Consider the following 22,705-nt stretch of genomic DNA (forward strand, 5'->3'; position numbering starts at 1 on the left):
GCTGGACACTGGAGGGAAGATGGGAAAGTTCAGCCTTTTGTTCTTGAAAAATGATGAATCATTTTTCTGGGTGGAGAGTTTGAATCATGACCTACTTGAAGGAAGTACATCTAGTAACATATTTTAATTTAGAATGTCATGTTCTTTAAAACTGAAGAAATTCTAAAAAAAAAAACTGAAGAGATGTGTGACCTGCTTGGAGCTCTAAGAGGAAGGACTGATTTCCTCTGTGTAGCCCTGGCTTGGCTTCAGCTCAGAGCTGAATGTTTTGATGAGCATATATTGAAATAAGGTGAAATATTTTGCATTGCAGTTATCTGGAAGTACCACATCTGAAATACTACAGCAATTCTTTGTACCATGAGAGGCTTCCAGTTCTCTGATTGGGATGATCTGGATCCCAGCCTGCCAAAACTCTCAATTACACAGAAACACTCCAGGGAGAAACAGAATTATTCATGTACTGACAACTGTGTGAAATTTTGTATCAAAGAAGGTGAAAACTTGCTGCATTAGCACAGTAATGAATTCTGTCATTTTTACAGTGGTTTTAATAATTAGATCTGTGTAAAGCAACTGAGCTTTATTTCAGTGTAGATCTCCACTAATGCTCTCCCTGTGCCTCTTGATGTGTTAATGGCTTGTCAAGAACCCTGAGGTAGATCTTTCCTACCTTCTGAACAGGGTGCAGTTGTTTGCATCAGGACAAAGACTGTCTATAGCTGCAACAGACTCTGAGCTCGTGTCTCACCTGCCCAGTGCAGGGGGAGCTTTGTGAAAATCTGTATCCAGGCTTTCAGCCCTGCTAAAAGCCCAGACCAGAATATAGCCAAGAGTTTAACCTTTGGGAATATGTGGCATAATTATACAAAGGTACATTTTTGATGCCCTGTTGAAGTGTGTTGACCTCTGGATAGCTGCTCAGTGTTTTGATTTTTTCTTTCTTTATTAGTTTGAAAATGAAATAATTTTGAAGTTGGATCATGAGGTGGAAGGAGGACGAGGGGATGAACACTACATGCAGTTGTTTGAGTCCATGTAAGTAGTGCATGAGAATAAATAGAAATAAATAGAACAAATGCCTTCAGGATGTGTTTCTATCTTACTGCTCCCATTTCTCAGGTTGGTAACTTTGCCTAAAATAGAATCTTAGCAACTTTTTCATGAAGCCACTGGAAATACCATAATGCTTCACTGCACCTGGTTTACTTTGCAGTTTTGTACATTGAAATTATTTTCCTGGTTGCTTTTCATTGTTCTGTGCTTGAGCTAAATTATGAAGAAGTTATATCTAACCTGGATTTTTACATGTCTAGATTGGTCTCCAAGAGATTATTCAGACAAGTCTGAATTTAAATAAGGCTTTGTGATGTCATGTTTTACTTCCTCAAATCTAGCTACCCTGTGTGGGTTGTATCTCTGGGTAGAGGTAGCAGTCTTTGCAAAGTCACATCTCTCATCGGATGAACCATGAAAGCTTTGGGTACACACACAGGGGACATAAAGAGTGATTTATTCTGTTTCTTTTTTCAGCAGCTTTTATCAAATTTGAATGTTTCTATCTAGCTTCCTTCAGGATTTCCCTTAGGGTAAACAACCCCAGTATTTTAGTTTATTATACAGAATGTTTTCTGGACGTTCCTACAACGTTTCCATCTGGTTTGAAACATTACATTGCCTTAAAGCTGGAGAGAGTGTTCAAACTGAGACTTTATCTATGCAAAAAGCAAAACTTTCCTCAGATCTCGTGTATGTGACCCTTTGAAGTTCACTCTTTCTGAGCTGTGTAACATTATTTGCTTGCCTTGTTTGCACTTTGCTCTTTCATTCCAGTGCTTTTCTTGGAAAGTGGCACTATCCAGTTAAAGCCCATCTTTCAGCAGTGCAGTCAAGGAGTGTCATCAAACACAGTGCAGAGCTTTTCATCTCCTGCCTTTGCAAGGCCCCCTTCTCACTCTGACAAATCTGCCTTTTCCCCTCGGTACTGTCCCACTTTCTAGAAAGCCTCAAGTTCAAAGTTTCCACATTTCTAAAGATGACAATTCATCTTATCTCCAGATTTTGTTGAATGGCACCTGTAGATGGAGTGTTGAAGCAGAGGTTGTGACCTGCCTGGTAGGACCTGTTCTCTCAGTTTGGTTCAAGCCTTCCTACATTTACACCTTTCAAAGCAGGGATTCCAAGCCTCTGTCCCCAACTCCCTGCTCCAGATGGAAGGAGACCCAGTTAAATTTGCCTCTTCATTTATTCATTTGTTCATTTTTCATCAGCTGATCTCCTAGAACTGGCTGCAGTCCTGCACAGTTCCAGGTGCCCCCTGAAGGCAGATATTCAGCATCACTCAGTGTCTGCTGTGTCTCTGCTCACCTCTGCAACCAACATTGCCCACACTGGTGCTTGCTGGGAATGTCTCCATGCCCATAATAATGAACTAAACACATTCAGCAGAAGTTTGACTAATCACTGCCTTGCATTTCTCCAGGTCTCTAGACCTGAATGTGAGTGTGGCCCATGAGGGGTGGTGACCTGTCCCAGGCAGTGCCCAGGGGATGTGGGACAGGTGAGAGGTTGTTCTCAACAGGCAGAGTAGACAAAGCTGCCCTGCCTGGGGAGATGCAGGAGAATCAGTGCAGCTTCAAGAACATAATCTGTGCCATTCCACTTGTCCTCAGGCTCGGAAAATGAGTTCTGGCGTGTTTTAGTTCCTATACAAGCACAACAGGAAATGGCACTTGGCAGCTTTCCAGTTCCCCATGCTATGCAGTTGTTTTTTTTCCAGCTTTATTATAAATATTTTTTTTATTTAAAATTTTCTATTTTTTTTCAAACTCTGTTTAAAAATTCAAAGGTTTCTTGCTCCCTCCTGGGGATAAAAAAATCTTCTGAAGTTTTGTGATCCTTTTTATTGGGATTATGGTATAAAGCTGAGCAATACAACTTTTTGAATCTTGCCTCAAGAGACAGGAATTCTTCTCTCCTGTTCTTTTTGTAGTTCTTTATGTGGCCTCTGGTTCACCTTTCTTTAGTGACTGGAGTTATGTATGTATTTGGGTGAGACCCAGCAATAGCTTGTAGTTTATGTCAATGTTTTTCTGCTTGTATTGGGAAGAAATGTGATATCTTGGTGTTCATTGTGCAGTCAGGGAACGTTCACAGCCTTGTTTGCTGTTACTCCAAGGGAACCTGTGGCAGAAATCCATAATTGTCACTTGAATGGTGGCTGTGCTTCCTTCATTAGCGTCTCACACTGTTTCTGCTACTTGTAGCTGTAAAATAACACCATGTTCCTGTATAATATTCCAGACTCCTATGTGTTTCTGAGGCTTTCTTACTTTCTTTCCCACAAACATCTTTTAATGTGCTCCAGCCTTTTCTGTCACTTGTCAGCTCTTCAGCCCCTTTAGTGTTTCCATTCCGTTTACAGTGTATTTTATAAGCCATGTGTCAGTTTTTGATTTAAATATTTCACTTCCAGACCAGTCAGACAAGAGCAATTGGAGTATTTTTGTTTTATCTGCTGGCCTCTGCCCCTCCTACCTTAGAAAATATAAATGTTCTTTCAGACATCCACATATACATTCCCTCTGTGTCAGGACTCCACTGGAGCTGCACAATCCAAGGAATAAACTTTAGATTCTGCTTTTATTTTCCTCGAGTTGGAACTTTATTCCTGGGAATTCTGCAGAGGTTCCATTCTAGGCCAGAGCTTCGAGGATTTCTTTGCAACTGAAGTCAATATGAATATGTATTTTCTGAAGAAGGTTCAAATAATTATGAGAAGTAAAAAAAAATTGTTTTGCTGTTAATTAAAATAGTATATTTTTTAATTAGAGTTTAAAAAAATATTGTGTCTAATGATTACTAACAATTTATGTTTTTTTACCTGGGTGTCTGGAAAACAATGTAGATGTAGAGCTCAATTGATAATTGAGCACTAAGAGGTCAGAACCTTCCCAGCTACCAACACAAAGCAGGACTGCCTTAGGGAAAATTAATTATATCTGTGCCTCACCCAATGCTTGTATCTATAATTATGTATTTGAAAATATATATATGTATGTATGTGTGTATATAAATATATATATTATACAAAAAAAATGCAGTTTGTCAGAGACATCCCAATGGAAAACCAGAATGTTAAGCAGAAGAAACAAAAGAAAAGCAAAGAAAGAAATAATTTCTCATAAGCAAAGAAAATACTCCTTAAAGAGATGCAGGGAATCAGTTAATGATGTTTAAACAGTTAAATGTTATAAAGCTCAGACAATAAAGTGAAATCTCTACTCCTAAATAATTTCATCACTTTTTAGAAAGAGTATATGCTAATGTTTTATTAGGGTAAATTGAAACTGATGATGCCAAAATATAAATTTCCATTTCCTGTATTTTTATCAAAAGAGATCAAGCCGCTCTTTTCAGTCTGCAGAAAGTTGATTGGTTTTGTTTATTTCTCAAAGTAGAATTACTCTGGTGATGTCTTTTTTGAGCTAAAATTGTAATTTTTGTTCATTTGAACTTTTACTCATGTGTAAGAATAAAAAGAGATTTTTGTGTTTTATGCTGAGGAAAGGAAGGTGCAAAATTTATTGCAATAGTGTGATATTTCAGGCTTGACTTTGTGATAGCAGATGCAGATTTCTCTGTCCTGAAGCTTTGGCCACATCCTTGAATTCAAAATTGTTTTCAGACAGGAAAAGTAAATGTTTCTTTTATTTGTTTTCCTTTTTATTTATATGCCATCTGTCATCTGAATATCTGAATTACCAACTCACAGAGGGAATTTCCAGTGCATTCTGCAGTTGACTTAGGCCTAATTCGGAATTTGCCAACAGAATGGTACCAATATTTCTGTATTTGCAGCCTAACAGAGTGTGCCAAGCAGCACCCTGGCATTTCCAGCCTGGTGGAAAGCTTTGTGAGCCTGGTGAAAGGGCTCCTGGAGAGGCTGCTGGATTATCGTGCTGTGATGAGCGACGAGAACAAGGACAACCGCATGAGCTGCACCGTGAACCTGCTGGTACGTTCTCTCCTGGATTCTGGGGAGAGGAGGGGACAACATTAGAGTCCATTTATTAAACATGAAGCTAAATCTTCCTGGGGGCAGGTGTGAGTGACAATGTTCTGTAGTGATTTAAACTCTGGGGTAAGAGATTTTTTTATCCCTTTGCACGGATATATGAGCAAGTCTGAAAGCAGCGCTCACCCATTTGTCACTTGGTTTGTATCCTTTGTCCACCTGGATTCTGTGGATAAATAATGAAGTTTGCTGCTCATGTACCTGTACCTCTTGGCAGACTTAATGGGACAGTGGGTTCCTGACAGAGTCAAACTGTGATGAGGAGCTGACCCACTTGCTGCTTCAGCATCTCAATAGTTAGACTTTTCAATGTGGGCAGGAAAGCTGCAAGGCAACTTTGCAGTCAGGTGCCAAGAGGTCTGAGACTCTGACCTTGTCCTAGGCCACTCTGTCTTCTTTTCTATTCCTGTTTTGTAATGAGGATATCACATAGAGAGATTCTCCGTCCAGGAAATTCCTCACAGCTGAGGAGGAACCTCTGCCACCTTTAAATATTACACACTCTGTTCCTCAGTAATCATTGTCCAATTTTTGCAGCTCCTCAAGAGACCATTCTTGTCATGCATTTTGCACAGCCTTAGCAATATGCATTCCTACAAACATGGTATGGTGACAAAAAATGAGCTTTATTCCTGGAACTGGTCCCTTTCGAGGTATTGCACAACAGCACTCCATAACTACATCTGCTTCAGTACATACCAGCTTCCACCAAGTGTAGCTGGAGCATGTGTTTTATTCTGTTAATGCATTTGGATTACCATATTTTCCTCTTCTCCAGTAGAAAAAGCTTCAGTAATAATCCTATTATGAACTAGGAGAAATATATGTATGTATAAAACCATACATATAACTAATAAAAATATTAATTGAAGAAGTAGCTCCAGGTTTAAACTTCAGATAGTCTGTAAATAATCTACTTTTCATGCTTTCTATGCTTTCTAACTACCAAGAAAAGCAAAACCTCAGTCTATGTATACATATATATATAGCATTTTATTAAAGGACATTAGGAGGTAATTTTAAATATTTTTGTCCCTAGAATTTCTACAAGAACATTAACCGTGAAGAGATGTACATCAGGTATGGCAGCCATTCTATTGGATCTCTTTTGGAGAGGGTGTTTAATATTGTTTTGTGAGTTCTGGTTTTATTGTTGTGCTTGGATTTCTGTATTTATTGTTACTTTTCCATCCCAAATGGCTCTGTGGCAGCCCTGGCCTCATCTGCATTCTCACACTGTTAGCTTAGCCTTCAGCAACTGGGAATCTGTGCTATGTATTCAGCAGCAGCATTTCTTTCCACAAGAATTAACTTTTAATTGATCAAATCACTCAACATTCATTGTCTATAGTTAAAAATTAAGAAAGTGCTGATAGATTTGGGGTTTCAGGGAGGGTGTATCACACATTTAGGATGGCAGAAAAAACATTCTGGTTTTGTGGAATGGCCCAGTCTGCTGAGTCTCCTTCAATAAGCAACACTCCATGGGCAGGGTTACAGCTGAGCCATTTTCTGTGGGGACTGCAGCAACACAGGTAAATTCCTACAGATGTGCCATGGCTTCTTGCACTCTCCAATGCCAAACTCCTGCAGATGTGCCATGGCCTCTTGCTGCCTCCAATGCCAAATTCCTGCAGATGTGCCATGGCCTCTTGCACTCTCCAATGGCAAATTCCTGCAGAAGTGCCATGGCTTCTTGCACTCTCCAAGAGTTCTGCGTGTGGGCTGCAGCAGATCTTGCTGCTTCAAAAGCTCTGTTTCCTGCATGTCCTCTCCTACAAGATCTGCAGAATAAAGGCCAGAGTCCCAGCTGAAATGAGCCCTGGAGGTGATTCAGAGCTCACCCTGGAGCTGTGAGTGGGAGCGGCCGGGGGAACAACGCTCCCTCTGCAGGCATTGCTGAGGGGAGAACTTTCTGTCGGGCTGGCAGCTGGGGATGGGAGTGCCTTGGACTGCCACAGCAAGCTGTCAGAGCCCCTGTGGCTCAAAACTCCTGGTATGAGCTAGAGGAAGGGATGCAGTTTTCTCCCGGGCTGCTGTAGATACAGCTTAAGCCCTGTGGTGGGCAGTGACCGTGCTGGAAGCAGCAACGCTGCCATGGGGATCAAGGAGAACATTCACCAGAGAACAGCTCTTCTGTCCCCAGCAGCTCCTGCCTTGTACAGGGACTGCTTTGCCTTTCTGGGCTGGTATTTTCTCCTTTCTGCTTCCTCCTGTTACCTGCTGTGGTTGCCTCTGTGTACATGAAGAACGTGTGCCTGCAAGAGAGAGGTGCTGCAGGCCAAGGAAACTGAGGCAGCCTCCAGGGATATTGGGCTCGGAGGTCTCCCTTGGACCTGGGGTGCAGCAATTCCTCCTCTCTGAGGAGGAGCTGACTGCAGCTCCCTGGAGGAGGATGGCTCTTCCTCCTCTCGAGCACAAAGTTCCAGCACACAGAAAGAACACAGCAAAGTGGGAACAACCAACCAGAGCTTCAACCCCCTCTTGGTGTCCTTGAAGACTCTTTGGGGAGTCACAGTGTGACATCCACGGAGTTTCCTGTTATCTGGAACATTTTGACACTCAATATTCCAGTCGTGTCAGTCTCCAGTCTAATCCTTGCTGTCTCCTCTATCAGGTATTTGTATAAATTGCGAGATCTTCATTTAGATTGTGAGAATTACACAGAAGCAGCATATACCCTTCTACTCCATACGTGGCTCCTGAAGGTTAGATTTTCTAAACTCAATATATAATTAAGCTTTTGCAAATTTCAATTTGATATTCTTAACTGAATGTCTTAATCTCTGAGTTATTTTCCACAGGGGTATTCAAGATTCTTGTTAGAAATATTGCAGTAGGTCATACAAAATTAACTGTTGAAGTTGTATTTTCAGTAGGTGATTAAAAGCCATATACTGCTGAAACTAAATATGGTAGAAAAATAGTTTTCTTTCCAGTGAGAACTTTGTGTACAAGTGTAGTTTTCATTTTGGTAATTTCTTACTATCCTAAACATAACAGTTATGAAAATTAAACACAGTTCCAGCTATCACAAAGGGAGATCTAATTTTTAATTTAAATAAAATGGATTACATAACCAAGTTGGCTTGTTTTAATATCTGGTAATTAATTATCTTTCACAATAACTATTGTTCATTATCAATGTAACAGACTGTACCACTTACAATGGGCAGTAAGATCAATTTCCACTACAAGGACACATTCCAAATTTAAATGTTCTTCTGCAAAAATCTGATCTTTCTTGTGGAATTTACTTTAGTGCAGAACTATATACATTTTTGCTATTCTGCTTAAACTTCATTTTGATTTTCTGTGATCCTACAAATATGAGATATATTGTCTGTATTGGTATAGACAAAGATAATAGTATATGAAATATTTTAATACAAAAAAATCTAACTCAAGTCAGTCAAGATGATAGTACTGGAAAAAAACACCTCATTTTCTCACGTGGAATTTTTTATAAAATTTGTAAGTGGGGCAAGGATGGGCAGGCATAACATTTTAAAATATTTTTTTAAATATTCTGCCTAGTGCTGGTTATCACATGAAATACACCTTTTGTCTGAAGAGGCAGTGAAAGCAATCACTGCACCTTTCCCAGTTTGTCTGTGGATGGGTAAAAAAGAGTTGGGAACAAAACACTTAGAAGAGCCCAGGGGACCAGACCTCGTGGGAGGAGGGACTTTGATGTGGAACATTGAACTGGAAAATTCTTTTTGATGTGTTCTCATCCTCAGTGGTCGGATGAGCCATGTGCACCCCAAGTTATGTCAACAGAGTTCCAGTGCTCACAGACCTACAGACACCTGAAAGAGAATTTGTATGAAAAGATCATAGAATACTTTGACAAAGGAAAGGTAGGTCTGGAGAGTTCTTCCCCTCCAAACCTCTCTGCTGCGCTACTCTGAGTACTCGTGTTTAATGAATGTGCCCTGTATAAAACATTTGTGAGGAAAAGCTGCTTTGAAATGTGGGTCAAGCAAAAATTGTGTCCTGGAGGCTTATTCCCAGAGCATATCCATTCCATAGGAATATGTTGTTTCCATGACCTCATTCACAGAGAAAGAGGGTTAATGTCTCAGCACATCGTCACGAGCATCTGTCAGGCACCATGAAACACAATAAAATATGGTGAATCTTCTTTCCCTTACAAAGAAAAGGACTACACAGATTCCATATCTAAACCACTCGGCCCTTATCTCAAAAAAATTCAGATGGTTCAAAATAGACATATTTATTTCAGAGAGGACTGAGAATTATATCCTAAACTTAAAATGTAGTAGATTGATGCTCACTACCTCAGTTTAGCTCAATTTAAGACAAAAAAAATGTTAATAACATTACCTGTCAGTGCAATGGAATTAGAGCTGAGAATTTTGGAAATAAAGCAAAGGACTAGAAAGCAGGAAGAAACTCTGCAGTGCCATATAATGAATCCCATGACCCAATATGACCTTTAAGTCATTATGTCTTGTTCAGACATAGCCAGAGGTATAAAGGGGGAAGGCAATTTTTTACTACTTTGTGCAAAAGAAGCTCTTCCTATAATTCACAAGGTAGAAAGCTTCAGCTTCTCAGGTTTTCTGTTGGCATCTGCAGTAACTGCAGTGCAGCAGTGCCCACCCACTGCCCCAGGAGAACCAAACCCTCCCAGCTCCTGCTCTGCAGCACCCAGCACTCAGGCTCAGCCCAGGGCCAAGGATTCAGCTGCCAGGGTCAGGAGTACCTGGCCAAAGAGCACCTGGCAGTACGTGAGAACAGCCTGATGTGTGACTGCCAGTGCCAGATGCTGCTCAGGGACCCCATTGTCTCTTCTTTCTGAATTTGAGAAATATCCTCACGAGAGGGAGCTTCTTCCTGCTTTAAATCCACTTTTGTGAGGTGCCCACAGCAGTTGAGAAAAGCAGTCCTGGTCTTTCAGTGCCACTCATTGTCACAGGCAGCTGTTAAGTTGTGTGGAAAGGACGAAGCTGCTACTCTGGGCAAGTGGAAATTGAAGACTTGTAGTTATTTAGCTGAGGAGAAGAGCTCTCATAGACAAGGCTCCCTGTGATTATGCAGGATATTTTGTTAAATGGTGTGTGTTTTAAGGACAGGCAGGTGTCAGTCCCCTCATAAACTGCTCTGTGCTTGGGGTATGTTCTCAATGTCATCACCTCTGTGATTTAATCTTTCTTTTTCTTTAATGTACCCAAAAGGTTAGATTATTTTTTTTTTTAAATGTTACTCTAATAATAAAGTAGGTTTACTTATTCCTTACTGTAATGAATCATAAAACACTTTTATTTTTTAACATTAATCTGCTTTCCTTAAGTTTATGTTTGCCCGGAGTCTTCCACTCTAAATGTGCAGTTAATAAATGACTGCACTTTAAAGACAGCATAATCAATAAAATTGCAGTTAAACTCTGATGCATTGAAAGCTTGTTTGTTGGTACTGGATTTACTTTTTGAACGTGTGGTTGCATTGCAGATGTGGGAAGAAGCCATATCTTTATGCAAAGAACTTGCAGAGCAATATGAAAAGGAAGTTTTTGACTATGAACTTCTAAGTCAAAACTTGGTAAGACTATATACAGATCTTCAAATTATTGCAGTCACAGAAATTAGTGCTTTTCAGCTATCAAACAGCAGAGCTGCCTTTTAGCTTATGGTCTAAAATTGATTTTTAATTAATTTGTTGAAGAGCTCCTGTTTCACTGCAGCAATCCAGTGGTAAAGGTTCATAAATAACTGTTGGCTAAAGTTGCATGAACATCTGTTTATTGAGGTATTTTGAAATGTCTGTAGATGAAATAAACATGTTCTCACCTAGGGAAATTTAAAGGCCATGTTTTGAAGCCTCTGTACTGCCCTAGGGTAGAAAGAACACCTGGATGAACTTTTCTCAATAAATTTTTCTTTCAGTTTTAGCAGCGTGGATCTTGACAAGCCTGAATAATTCTGTCCTAATTGGGACTGTGGAAGTATTACAGCATAATGAATTAGAACTAGGTCCAAAGGCTAGAAGGAAAATTTTGAAGGAAAACAAAATATTCAGTTATTTGTTTTCATTAAAATTTAATTAATCCAAAAAGGATCCCACCCCCCACAAATGTGTTTTTTTCTACTCCCAATATTTAATGTTTGTATGATTTTTAACAGATGTTTAGGTTTCATTCAATAGATATCCCTGAATCCTCCTCAAAAAAAGCCCCAAAACAGCTGTAGGAATCAAAACATGATGTTCTGGAATGGTGCTGTGTATAAAGAAACTTCTTCTGTTCTGTTTTTATCATGAATTAAAGGACATTTTTGCCAGTTTAAGTTGCAGTGCAGATCTCACAGATATAACACCTTGATGACACTTGGTATTTTATGGAAGAACTTGTTCTAAGCCCTTTACATGATTTGTATCCTTAATAAGAGTCTACAGTAAAAATTGGAGTTGATCCCATACCTCAGGAAACATTTGAGGCAGGGACTTTTTCCAAATGTATTATTTCAGTAATGTTATCAGTGGCCAGGATGACTTTGGTGTTTGCTTTTCTCCTAAGTGAAGGGTAAGCCAAATTCTGAGGTCAAATATTAACACTGAAGCCCATTTTGCTGTGTATTATATTTGCATATAAATGTAAAGTGTTTAATGTCCCCCTGCAGCGTCCTATGTGAAAACTGATTATTGCTGTAGCTCATCAGCTCTTGCATGTGTAGTTGAGGTTAAAAATGCATAGATAAAACCCCCAAACACAAGTAATTACAGTTGGTTTTGCTTTCAGATCCAGCAAGCAAAGTTCTATGAAAACATCATGAAAATTCTGAGGCCTAAACCAGACTATTTTGCTGTTGGATATTATGGCCAAGGATTCCCAACATTTCTAAGGGTAAACTTGATTAATTCTTACTTTTTCATCTACTTTCATTCCTCTTTTGTTTTCCTGTTTTCCTCATGATTAATGTCCAGATTCCTGTTTTTTTACCTCTAATATGCTTTGAGCTGACATGTTCATTGTACCGTTCTCAGTTTTTTTTCCTGAATAGCAACAGTCCCTAATTTAGGACAACTGTGGTAAGTTTGAACTGGTTTTACTCAAATACGCTGAATCTACTCTCTTTTCTTTACTTTTCTCTGGTTTTCTCTACCATGAGGGAAATTCAGACTCCAAAGGGTCTGGTTTTACAAAGAAACCTGACAAACTTAGGAAGTGCTGCACAACTGGACTGTACTGTAGTTTTTTAAAAGGTCATTGTTTTAACCACAGTAGTGCATGACTTCAGAGCATACAAATAACCTAAATATTTTATATTTTTTACTACTAAAACCCTCTCTTACATACAACAATTACTAGGGAGGCTTTTTTCACTCTTGGAAAGCAATGAGAGTCTCTCCAAGTTTAAAGGCCAAAGCTGCCTTGAGAACATTGGGAAAACAGTGAAATGATAGGCGGGTGTTAAACCAGAGTTATTGTTTCTGAATAACAAAACCTTGAGTCCAGAGTCTCTGGAGAGTCAGAGCTGCTTTCCAGCACCTGGTCAAGAGGGTGTTTGGTTTTAGAGCTGATTAATACTCAGAAAACAGAAACACCCATTCCAAAACCTGGACCCTGCTGTGTCTTTGTGCCGAACACCATGAAAATGCAACTCCTGGCCAGGCAGTAACTCCTCATTCCTTGCAGAACAAAGTGTTCATCTACCGTGGCAAGGAGTATGAGAGGAGGGAGGACTTCCAGGCCCAGCTGATGAGCCAGTTCCCCAGTGCTGAGAAGATGAACACAACTGCAGCGCCCGGAGAGGATGTGAGGAACTCTCCTGGTCAGCGTATCCTCGGACACGTGGGGGATTGAAGAGGGAAGGAGGGTTGGGAAGATTTGTTCTTAGCATGAGTTTATCTGTGTGAAACCAGAATTTCCTGAGAAGGTTGAAAGTTTAGTGACGTGGCAGCTCAGTTTGCAGTTTGCACGTCCTCCATGTCTTCTCTGGTTTGTTCCTAAGAGAGCTCCTGTTTTTCTGGCAGTTCTAAGGAGTCTGTCTGTTTCATTAGTCATAGAAACATTTGGGTTGGAAAAAACCTTTGAGTCCAACCTTTAAACTTGTTCACCCATGTTCCCAAGTGCCACATCTGCATGTCTCTGAAACCCCTCCAGGGACGGTGACTCAACCACTTCCCTGGGCAGGCTGTGCTAGGGCTTGATGGCCCTTCAGGGAAGAAAATTCATTGTAGTTCATACATGGTTTAAGTTTATTTTCTTCAAATGGAAAAACCAAGTGTCACACACTTGAAGAGACACAGTTTAAAGCAGCAAATTTTCTGTTACCTCAAATTCATAGCTGTTGTGTCTTGATATTAAATTCATGTCTTCCTTGAGCTGACTGCTCTGACTGGCACCACACTTCAGTGTCACCTCCATTTCTTGGCAACATGAACACGTCTCAGGTCCCTCAGAAATTTTCTCAGGAAAATTAACTTACAAATGTTGTTAACCAACTTTTAGAATGGCCTCAATTTTTCTTGGTTAGAATAACTCTGATTATCTTTTTCTTCTGATTTGAGTCATTACTGACTGAGCAGATATGAGATCACCTCATTGGATCAGACATTTGTTTTTGCATGCTGATTTTCCTTTGTTGATTTTCAAGGTAGCGTTGTAACACTTCACAGACTCTTGAGAATTTTCTGGTGGAACTTCCTGGAGGAGAAATGGAATACTTTCTTTTCACACTGTTGGGACTGAAGTGGGATTATTACAGGCTTGTCTAAAACAGTACATTAAGCTTGAAAGCCAGGCTCTCCCAAGTCTGTGTTGCCTCTTAACTAATTAATTTTTTTTGGAGAACACATGCTTCAGTCCTTAAGGTAGAATTTGCTCATCTATTTGCAAGGAACAGGAGATAGGCACTACTTCTGCAATTCTGCAAAAGGATCTAACCAGAGGGCATGACTTTCAAACACACTGAAATATGTAAGGATGTGATATATTTACTTGCAGTATTCAGATTTTAAAAACAGCTCTTCTATAGAAAAAGGAAATCTCAAGTAAAAGGGCTGTTCAGTCACAGATTTCAAAATGAAATGTTAACCATCATGACTTTATGCATGCCTAAAGCTACACAGTGAAACTGTTAACATCAGATGTGGTTGATGTTATTTTTGTAAGTTGCCTGAGCTTAAAAATTTAATGAATGAGTCAGTGTGATAAATTCAGCTGCAGATATTCAAGCTCAGGAAATAATAAAAATATGCAGTTCAGAATTAATATGTCTTCACTGGTTACTACTGGCAGATTTTTCCTTTTTTGGCCAAGGAAACTCCAGAAATGAAACCCTGAACACTTCAGATTTTTCCTCATAAAATGTCTTTTTTTATTACTATTATTATTTTTATTTCTCCTGCAGCCTATGGTATTTCATATTAATAGTTAATAACATGCCCTTAACTTTCACAATTTCAGATATCCAATGTTTTACAGTGCAGCCAGTCCTGGAGGAGCAGCCTAGATTCAAAAATAAGGCAGTGCCTGATCAAATAATAAAGTAAGTGAATTTCAGTAGTAGATAGTATAATGAAAATCAGTCCATACTCCTAAACTGACAACAATTATTTTGTGAATTCAGTCATTTGCCAGTGAATCTTGGAGTTTTTGTTGTCCTAATTTACTGACTTAGGTATTCACAGAATCAGAGAACAGTTTGTGAGGGAAGGGACCTTCACAGGCCACCCAGTCCAACCCCCCAGGGACTTTGCTCAGAGCTCCATCCTCAATCTGTCCTGGATATCCCCAGGAATTCCATGAAAGAGCCTGCACCCATCTGCCACTGAAAAAATAACTCGTGCATACAGGGCAGGGAGGTGGAATCTGTGCTTTGTGTCAAAGTTATTGAGTTTCCAACACAGCTTCTCAGACAAGGGGTGGAGAGAGGGCTCTTGGAGGGGACTGGCAGTGTGAGGGTGGTTGAATGAAGGCTCTTGAATGATAGAATCTTGTTGTATCTTGTCTGGTCCAGTGCAGAATACAGGGTGGCAGAATGGTTTCTGCTGGTGCTATGCAGTATGGGTTTTGTAAAGGAATAAAGGAAATTAATTGACCAAAGTATTTTGAGACCAGTCTGACCAAGAGCTACTTCCAAACCAGTTGTGCCCTTGGTCTGCAGCTCTCTCTGTGGAATCTTTACTGGAGCAGCAACTGACTCAGAGTGGAAAAATATGAATCATCTCCCCACATACACCAAAGTAAATAAAGCAGATACAAGCACAAGTTTTGTGTGACAGGACTTTAAAATAAACAAATAAACAAACACAGACCAAAAAACAACCCAACCCCAAAAATTGTTGTTCTAATTTCGACTTGATTCATTTTAAAATCAGTAACTTGAAGGCAGATTATAAATGTGGTCCTGTTGGAGCAGATTTCAGTGTAGAGACAGCCACACTTCAAACTGCTCCAGTTTATGTAGCAAAGTGTTCCATGTAAAGTACAATCTCTGCTCACAGGGGAGATTTTGTAATGGTTTGTCTCAGCTGCAGAATTCAACCAAACTGCAGATTACATCTGGGCTTAAAGATTTACTTTTATGAGTTTACTTTATTGGGCATTTAATTGTTTGTTACATTACGTGATGACAATGCATTTATTCTATCAGAGAGCTTCAAAATATCTGTCCTTTCAGATGGAACTGCATAAAGGGATCTGACACAGTGTGGCAGTATTTTCCAGTTACTTTTCTTTACTGATGAAGAAATTCTTAGCAGTTTGACTCAGAAATCATCATTTCCAATGAACTAACATACCATGGTTTGCTTAACTCAGATGTTTCCATTTGTTTTTCTGGGCTTTCAAAACATGGTTCAGTTTTACTGGAAGAGACTTCTGAGATTTTTTTTTTTTTTCTGCAAAATTAGCTTTTACTTAACAAGGGTTTAAATTTAATTGATCTTTAAAATAAATACTAAAAACACAGAGGAGAGATTTTTCTGTGGACAGCAAAATGCTTAGCCAAAACTCTGCAGTCCCAGTGCTAAAAGCCAAGTGGGGCAAATTTAGTGGAAAGATGTGCTCATGATGATGGAAAATGAAATATGAGCTCAATAGAATAGACCATAACATGAATTTGCAAAGGATTCTATTATTATTATTATTATTATTATTATTATTATTATTATTATTGTTGTTGTTGTTGTTGTTGTTGTTGTTGTTGTTATTGATTACTATTCTAAATTCTATTATTCTACATTATATTATTATTATTCTACATTATTATTCTACATTTATTATTATTATTATTATTATTATTATTATTATTATTATTATCATCATCATCACCATCATCATCATCATCATTATTATTATTTACTTACTGGTGTAGCCCTCTACAAGCACTTCTATACATTCTATTATCTATCTCAAGAAATCCTTATTCATGGCTTCAGCTGTTTAATTTGTTGAATGTTGTTCAGCATTTTGAGCAGGATTTCTGGACAAGATTAAACTGCTTTGTCATGTGCCATGTTCCACTCCAGGTGAAAATCCCTGCTCTGCTCAGTCAGTCAGAATGAAAGAGACTCCTCTCCTAAACCAGGATAAAGCTGGCAAGCAGGGCACGTGGCACAGCAAGAGAGGAAAAATCTCTTCTGGTCCTCCTGTAGATTTGAACATTAATCTGGAAGTTCTGGAATTTTTATACCTGGGAAATACACCCAGCCACAAGCTGAAGTTTAATACTTGTAAAATACTGTGTGTTGACCCTGATTTATAGATAAAGTAGCTGCCTCCTGAGTTTCCAGTAAAATCCTTTTTTTTCTGAGCAGTAAATTTACTTTTAATTAAAAACTCAACTACTCAAAATGAAATATTTCTCTGTGATAACAAGACCCATTAATTTCTGGTTCCTGTATTTTACAATATAAATTTAAAAATCTTTCAGCTTTTATAAGTCAAACAACGTGCAGCGGTTCCACTATTCAAGACCAGTCAGAAAAGGATCTGTTGACCCTGAAAATGAATTTGCTGTAAGTAAATTAACGACAAGGTGATGGATGTAGTTCTGTTAACTAACTGAATTTTGATCCTAGCTCCTTTCTTAGGCTCAGATTAGAGACAGCTTAACTTTAAGATCTGGTTCAAAAAAAGCCTTCTCTATTTCAGCATGACCCTTGTGTGCTTAATTATACATCACTGTTCCAGCTGCAGGTAAACATTGTGCACTTTTCAACATGTTTGTGTTTAAGCAGTAACATTTGCTGGTACAGATTTTGATTAGGAAACAAGGTGACATGTAAATAAATACCAAATACTTTTGCAACACTTCCATCAGCTGCCAGCCAGGCAATGAGGTGAGTGTTGTCTGCTTTCATCAGCCCTGTGAAATCCTGGCTGCTCAGAGAACAGCCTGTGTCATTTTTACTCCCATACCTAAAGATGGAATGGCCTTCACCCTTCAAATATTCTAAAAAATCTACACCACCATAAATTACTTTTCAGTGTTAAGTATAAAAATGTGGTGTCTGTGTTTTCATTTTACAGGTATCTGGTATATTTTTTGGTTTGTTTTCAAAAGCAGCCTATCCAAGCCTAAAGCTGGGAAAAGCCATATCTTTCCAAAATGTACAATTTCTGTTAGGTGTGTGCTGATTAGCAAAGTCAAGACTTTCTTGTAAGAGCTTCCCACCTGCTGTTAAATCAACACTTGAGACACAAACTCTGCCCTGACTACTCTATCCCAGAATGTGTTGTCAAGACTCAGGATGCACCTTGGCTTCCTTTGCAAACTTGAGAGTTTTGGGCCCATTTATAAATATACCTTGAAATGGTTTTACAATAACTAAATTGTTGATGCTTTCATTGCTGAGGACAATAGATGAGATGCATGTTTCCTTCAAAGAGGAGGAAACTGGGACAGCTGGAGTGTCTTAACTACATCTGTTATGGTGTCTCTCAGTACTGGCAATTCCAATGAGCTGATATTGAAATAAGGAGCAGCAGTGGCTGTTCCAAACTATTCTAAAATACCAAAAGCCAGTCTTGTTCAGAAAAGAAAAATGAGAGGAACCAAACCAAAGTCAGAATGCTGGTAGGTTGTTATAGGGCTATTACTGCTTTTAATTGCAGAAATTCCATTTGAATGTGGAGGGAGGAAATATAATCTGGGTAGAGGCAAGAACGGATCACTTAACAACAGCCATTCTATCTGCAATGGCAAAAATCAGAATACAGACTAAATGATTCATGGGTAATTTTCTTTTTCCCTTGCTTTGCACAGGCTTTGTGCCTGAAGATGACCTAATCTGAAATCAGAATTATTTGTTCAAGTCTCTATTCTAGATTTAGTTTGCAATGTCTTTTTATGCAAAAATATGCATATGTTTTCCAACTACATCCATTTCACTCTGACATCTCAGAAGGCAGAAGAGATTAAAGTTTCAATCCTGAAATATTATTTTCTCCTGCCATGTTTTTCAATAGTCTATGTGGATTGAGAGGACATCATTTGTTACAGCCTACAAACTTCCAGGAATCCTGCGCTGGTTTGAGGTGGTCTCCATATCACACGTGAGTATTAACGAGCTCAGGGCCCATCCAGCTTGCAGCTGTTGAATCCTCATGTCCAAATCAGTTTGCAAAATTAATAACAAGGCTTCTGCAAAATTATCAACAAGTTGCTTCTTTTTATACATACAAACCCATTATTATTTACATTTAATCTTTCTACTGCTCAATACAGGATCGATATCTCTTATGCCTGATTTATAGTTTGAGAATTGAAAAGCCTGTGTGGGTTTGTGACTTGCAGAACTGTTGTTCATGTACATGAATTTTATAAAACTAAAAAGGCCTGTTTATATCTTTATGAACCTTAGAAGTGTTTTGTTCCTTTACAGTGCACAATTAGTCCTTTAGAGAATGCTATTGAGACTATGTCCATGACAAATGAAAAGATTTTGATGATGATTAACCAGTACCAGAGTGATGAGAACCTCCCTATTAATCCACTTTCCATGCTTCTGAATGGAATTGTTGATCCAGCTGTCATGGGTGGCTTTGCTAAATATGAGAAGGTAGGAGCTTTTGAGTCACTGCAAAAAACATTCTCAGGTGCATCATTTCATAATCCTCCTACATCCCTTGTTAGAGTGGTAGTGCAGTGGGGATGGGGAAGAGGAAAACCATCATTCCATCAGTTAAGGGATCCTCATATCCTCCTTTCCTGGTCATCTCTGTCTTTGAAAGCAAACCAGAAAAACTGAAGTTACCAGTTGATGTAAATCATGATACTCCAAATCTGTGCCTTTTTAGTTTCACTGTAAACTTAATAAAAGGAACAATGATTTGGATTCATAATAAGGGTCTCCAAGTCAGAAGTGCTGGATAAAGGCCAAATAGATCTTTTTACAAAGTGCACCTCAGTTCCCAGCTGCCAGAGGGAGCAATTATCACAGCAGCATCTGGCTAACGACCATGCCTGTGTCTCTCCTCTTTGATGACCAGTCTAATAATCGGGATGTGGGAATTAATGCTTGATTTCTTTACCTGTCAAAATGATGGACTGTATTTATTTATTTTCTTGTCTAAGGCTTTCTTTACAGAAGAATATATCAGACACCATCCAGAGGATACAGAAAAACTGAACAGACTCAAAGATCTGATTGCTTGGCAGGTAATTTCTCACTGACAGCCAGCACTGAGGCTTCACCAGGGGTTCCTTTGTTCCATTCCTGTATGAAGGAGAACACAGCATTGAGGTGATTGTGTCATTTCCACTTTTTTTTTAACCCCTGAAAGGTATTTTGTAGAACACATCATCTGGAATGGTTTATCAAAAGCCACGTATAGCAGGCTACATTTATGGTTAAAAGGATTTCCAACTTGGGTTATATTCTTGGAGAGAAAACTGAGAGCATGACAAAAGTCATAATGATTTCACGAATTTTTGGGGTTGTCAAATGTCAGAAACTCTCTTGGGGCACAACTCTTTCCTAGAGTATTTGTTCTTTGTGGAGGATTTTTCCTGTTTTTCCCACTAGAAACATTAATGGTGTTTGGTTCTCTCAGGAATTATTTTCATGTTCAGTGACCCTTAAAGATTGCTGCTATGTGTTTTCTGTGTGGCAAATAGCATGTAAGATTATTAGGAAATATTTTTAAGCTGTATCTCCAGAGCAGAATATTCTCCCTATATTGGCAGAACTGGGGTTATTTGGGTTTACTATTTATTACTTTATATACAGTGTATATATGATAAGACAAGCAGCCTGCAGAACCCTTTTGCCCTCAAGGAGGAAGATGCACCAATGGAAGGTGGTAGCAGAAAAAACTCTATTTTTACTGAGATTCAAGGGAAAATGGCTCTTTCTGTTGACCTCATAATGATAATGGAGCAGAAAAACACATGGCCTCAGAAATCATCCATTCTATTTCCATTAACCAGTCCAAAACAAATCATTGCTATCAACAGATAGAGGGATGGTAAAAAATAGTGAGAATTCATCTGGGATTTTACTATCAGAAATGAATGGCTCAAGCTGTTTCTCCTCATGTTCCACTCATTTTTTGTACTTATTAAAAACATCCCTGGAAACATCCAAGGTCAGGTTGGCTCTGAAGAACCTGATTTGATGGTTTTGAAGATGCCTCTGTCTCTATAGCAGGGGGTTGGACTGGAAGACTTTAGAGGTCCCTTCCAACCCAAACTATTCAATGATTCTATGATTGTCTCTCTTTCATAGATGAGAAACAGCAAAAATTTACTGTTTATTCCTCTCTCAGGTTTGAAATTCATCTTCCAAATACTTTTAATGGAATTGTTTCTACTATTTTCTTAATGTTTTTGAAGTTTCTTCCTGTTTTATTTTGATTCATCCCAGTTTGGTTATTATTTGAGTTGTACCTTCACAGTTTCTCCTGTGTCACTGCCCACCACAGCTGTGTGTGGTGTTGTTTTTGGGCCATCAGAATCACTCAGTGAATTCAGTGGGATTGACTAACCACAATGTCACCTGGCATTAGGAAATAAGGGGTAATTTCTACCTATCCCTCTATGTCCTCAGCAAATCCCTCTAAGGAGGACAAACAGAAACAGATGGGCTTTAATACCACGTTTTTAAAAGTTATATTGTTATTGCACTTCCATAACACATGATCAACACAATGGTGGACCAATGTTCACAGTATTTACTGAGGCAGAACACAAAAAGGAAGCACGGAATCAAAGTGGGTTTTACAAAAAATCCTAGATATTAATGCAAAAGAGTTAAAAGCTGAAGTAAAGCAGTTAGAAAAGGTTAGTGGCAGAAGGGGAGCTAAAAGTATTGTGCACAAACCTCATAACATTAAAATACACAGAAGAGAGAAAATAGCCTCTGTGATGCAGCCAACATTTTTCAGAAATTTCCTGTGAAAACCCATTTTCCATGAGCCTTTTCCATCTTGTATTTGCTGCTCCAAGCTGAGATCAATGGACAAATCCACCTGCCAGTCACAGGAGGAGTTTTGCAGTTGATTTCCCAGATAATTTAAACAGAGGCAGAGAGGTTGTTGGACCCACTTGAAAAGTCTCACCTTTTTCCTTCTTTTGTTCCTCCTAAGATACCATTCCTTGGGGCTGGAATTAGAATTCATGAAAGAAGAGTTTCTGATAATCTTCGTCCTTTCCATGACCGGATGGAGGAATGTTTCATGCACTTAAAAGTTAAAGTGGAAAAACAATATGGAGCCAGAGAATTGGTATTGCTCTCCTTTTAACCTCTACCCCAATTTCTCTTTATTTAACACACACCTTGTTCTAAACAAAAACATGCTATTTTTTTTTATTTTTTTTTTGCTTATGGGTTTTCTTGTGATCTAAAGGTAATAAAATCTGAGTTGTATCATCCAAGAGCTGATTCAATTCTCTGATCAAATATTCCTCATTCTGGAAGATTTTGAGTATATTTTATTACAGCTTAAAATTGCAAGATTTTTCAGCCTTATTGAGGAAGTAAAAGCAAATTCTTATGTTTGTTCTCTTTGTAATTTTTCTTAGTGGTTTAGGGCTTTGATCTGCAATTGATGTCTCCCTGTGCCAGCCACTTCCAGCTGTGTTGTGAAGGAAAACCTGTCATGTGTATAATACTATAAATATTAGTTGAGAGCAAACTGAAATATCTTGCAATTGAAGGATAACTTCTGAGAACAAACTCCCAAGACAATTCTTGAATAATATATTCTATCTGAGTTGTGCAGGCTAGCAAGAATGACATTGCCTGTTTTTTTGTGATTAAATTCCAGTTACTTTGGTAATTATTTTATATTGTTGCTTTCAGCACTGATGATTTTATAACTGAATTTATTTATTCTGTTATAGGGGGAAAAGCAGCAAGTTTTTAACTTATATTTTGGATATGTGCTGTATTATACACCTGTATAATTAAAATTCTATGTATCTATCTGAATATGGTTTTTATTTTGCATTAATAGAGGCTGTAATTGCAATAATTTACTTGAAATCATGTAATTGCAATAATAATTACAATAACAGAGGCTGTAATCCACAACTGGAAATTTTGCCTCTTGTTTGAACCCTCCAGCACTCTTAGAGACCAGCACTTAAAAAACCCAACCTATTTAAAATTTTGCAGAGAATGAACTGTGTGAATTGAGTTTGGGAGATTTGA

The 22,705-nt window shown here is 38.6% G+C and overlaps 1 protein-coding gene across 1 annotated transcript in view; it reads left to right on the forward strand.

Moving 5' to 3' along the window:
- The window catches only part of DOCK2 (dedicator of cytokinesis 2), a 154,659-nt gene that overhangs the window by 124,651 nt on the left and 7,303 nt on the right, over positions 1 to 22,705 (forward strand). Inside the window, exons 34-47 of the mRNA XM_023936251.2 lie at positions 953 to 1,038; positions 4,861 to 5,017; positions 6,117 to 6,157; positions 7,695 to 7,785; positions 8,821 to 8,940; positions 10,556 to 10,645; positions 11,841 to 11,945; positions 12,738 to 12,879; positions 14,511 to 14,592; positions 16,981 to 17,065; positions 18,519 to 18,605; positions 18,935 to 19,111; positions 19,627 to 19,710; positions 21,639 to 21,776. Coding sequence (XP_023792019.2) covers positions 953 to 1,038; positions 4,861 to 5,017; positions 6,117 to 6,157; positions 7,695 to 7,785; positions 8,821 to 8,940; positions 10,556 to 10,645; positions 11,841 to 11,945; positions 12,738 to 12,879; positions 14,511 to 14,592; positions 16,981 to 17,065; positions 18,519 to 18,605; positions 18,935 to 19,111; positions 19,627 to 19,710; positions 21,639 to 21,776 — 1,485 coding nt within the window. The remainder of the gene's footprint in view (positions 1 to 952; positions 1,039 to 4,860; positions 5,018 to 6,116; positions 6,158 to 7,694; positions 7,786 to 8,820; positions 8,941 to 10,555; positions 10,646 to 11,840; positions 11,946 to 12,737; positions 12,880 to 14,510; positions 14,593 to 16,980; positions 17,066 to 18,518; positions 18,606 to 18,934; positions 19,112 to 19,626; positions 19,711 to 21,638; positions 21,777 to 22,705) is intronic.

The sequence above is a fragment of the Cyanistes caeruleus genome, chromosome 15, assembly GCF_971803275.1.
Source record: "Cyanistes caeruleus chromosome 15, bCyaCae1.hap1.1, whole genome shotgun sequence".
NCBI classification, from domain to species: Eukaryota; Metazoa; Chordata; class Aves; order Passeriformes; family Paridae; genus Cyanistes; species Cyanistes caeruleus.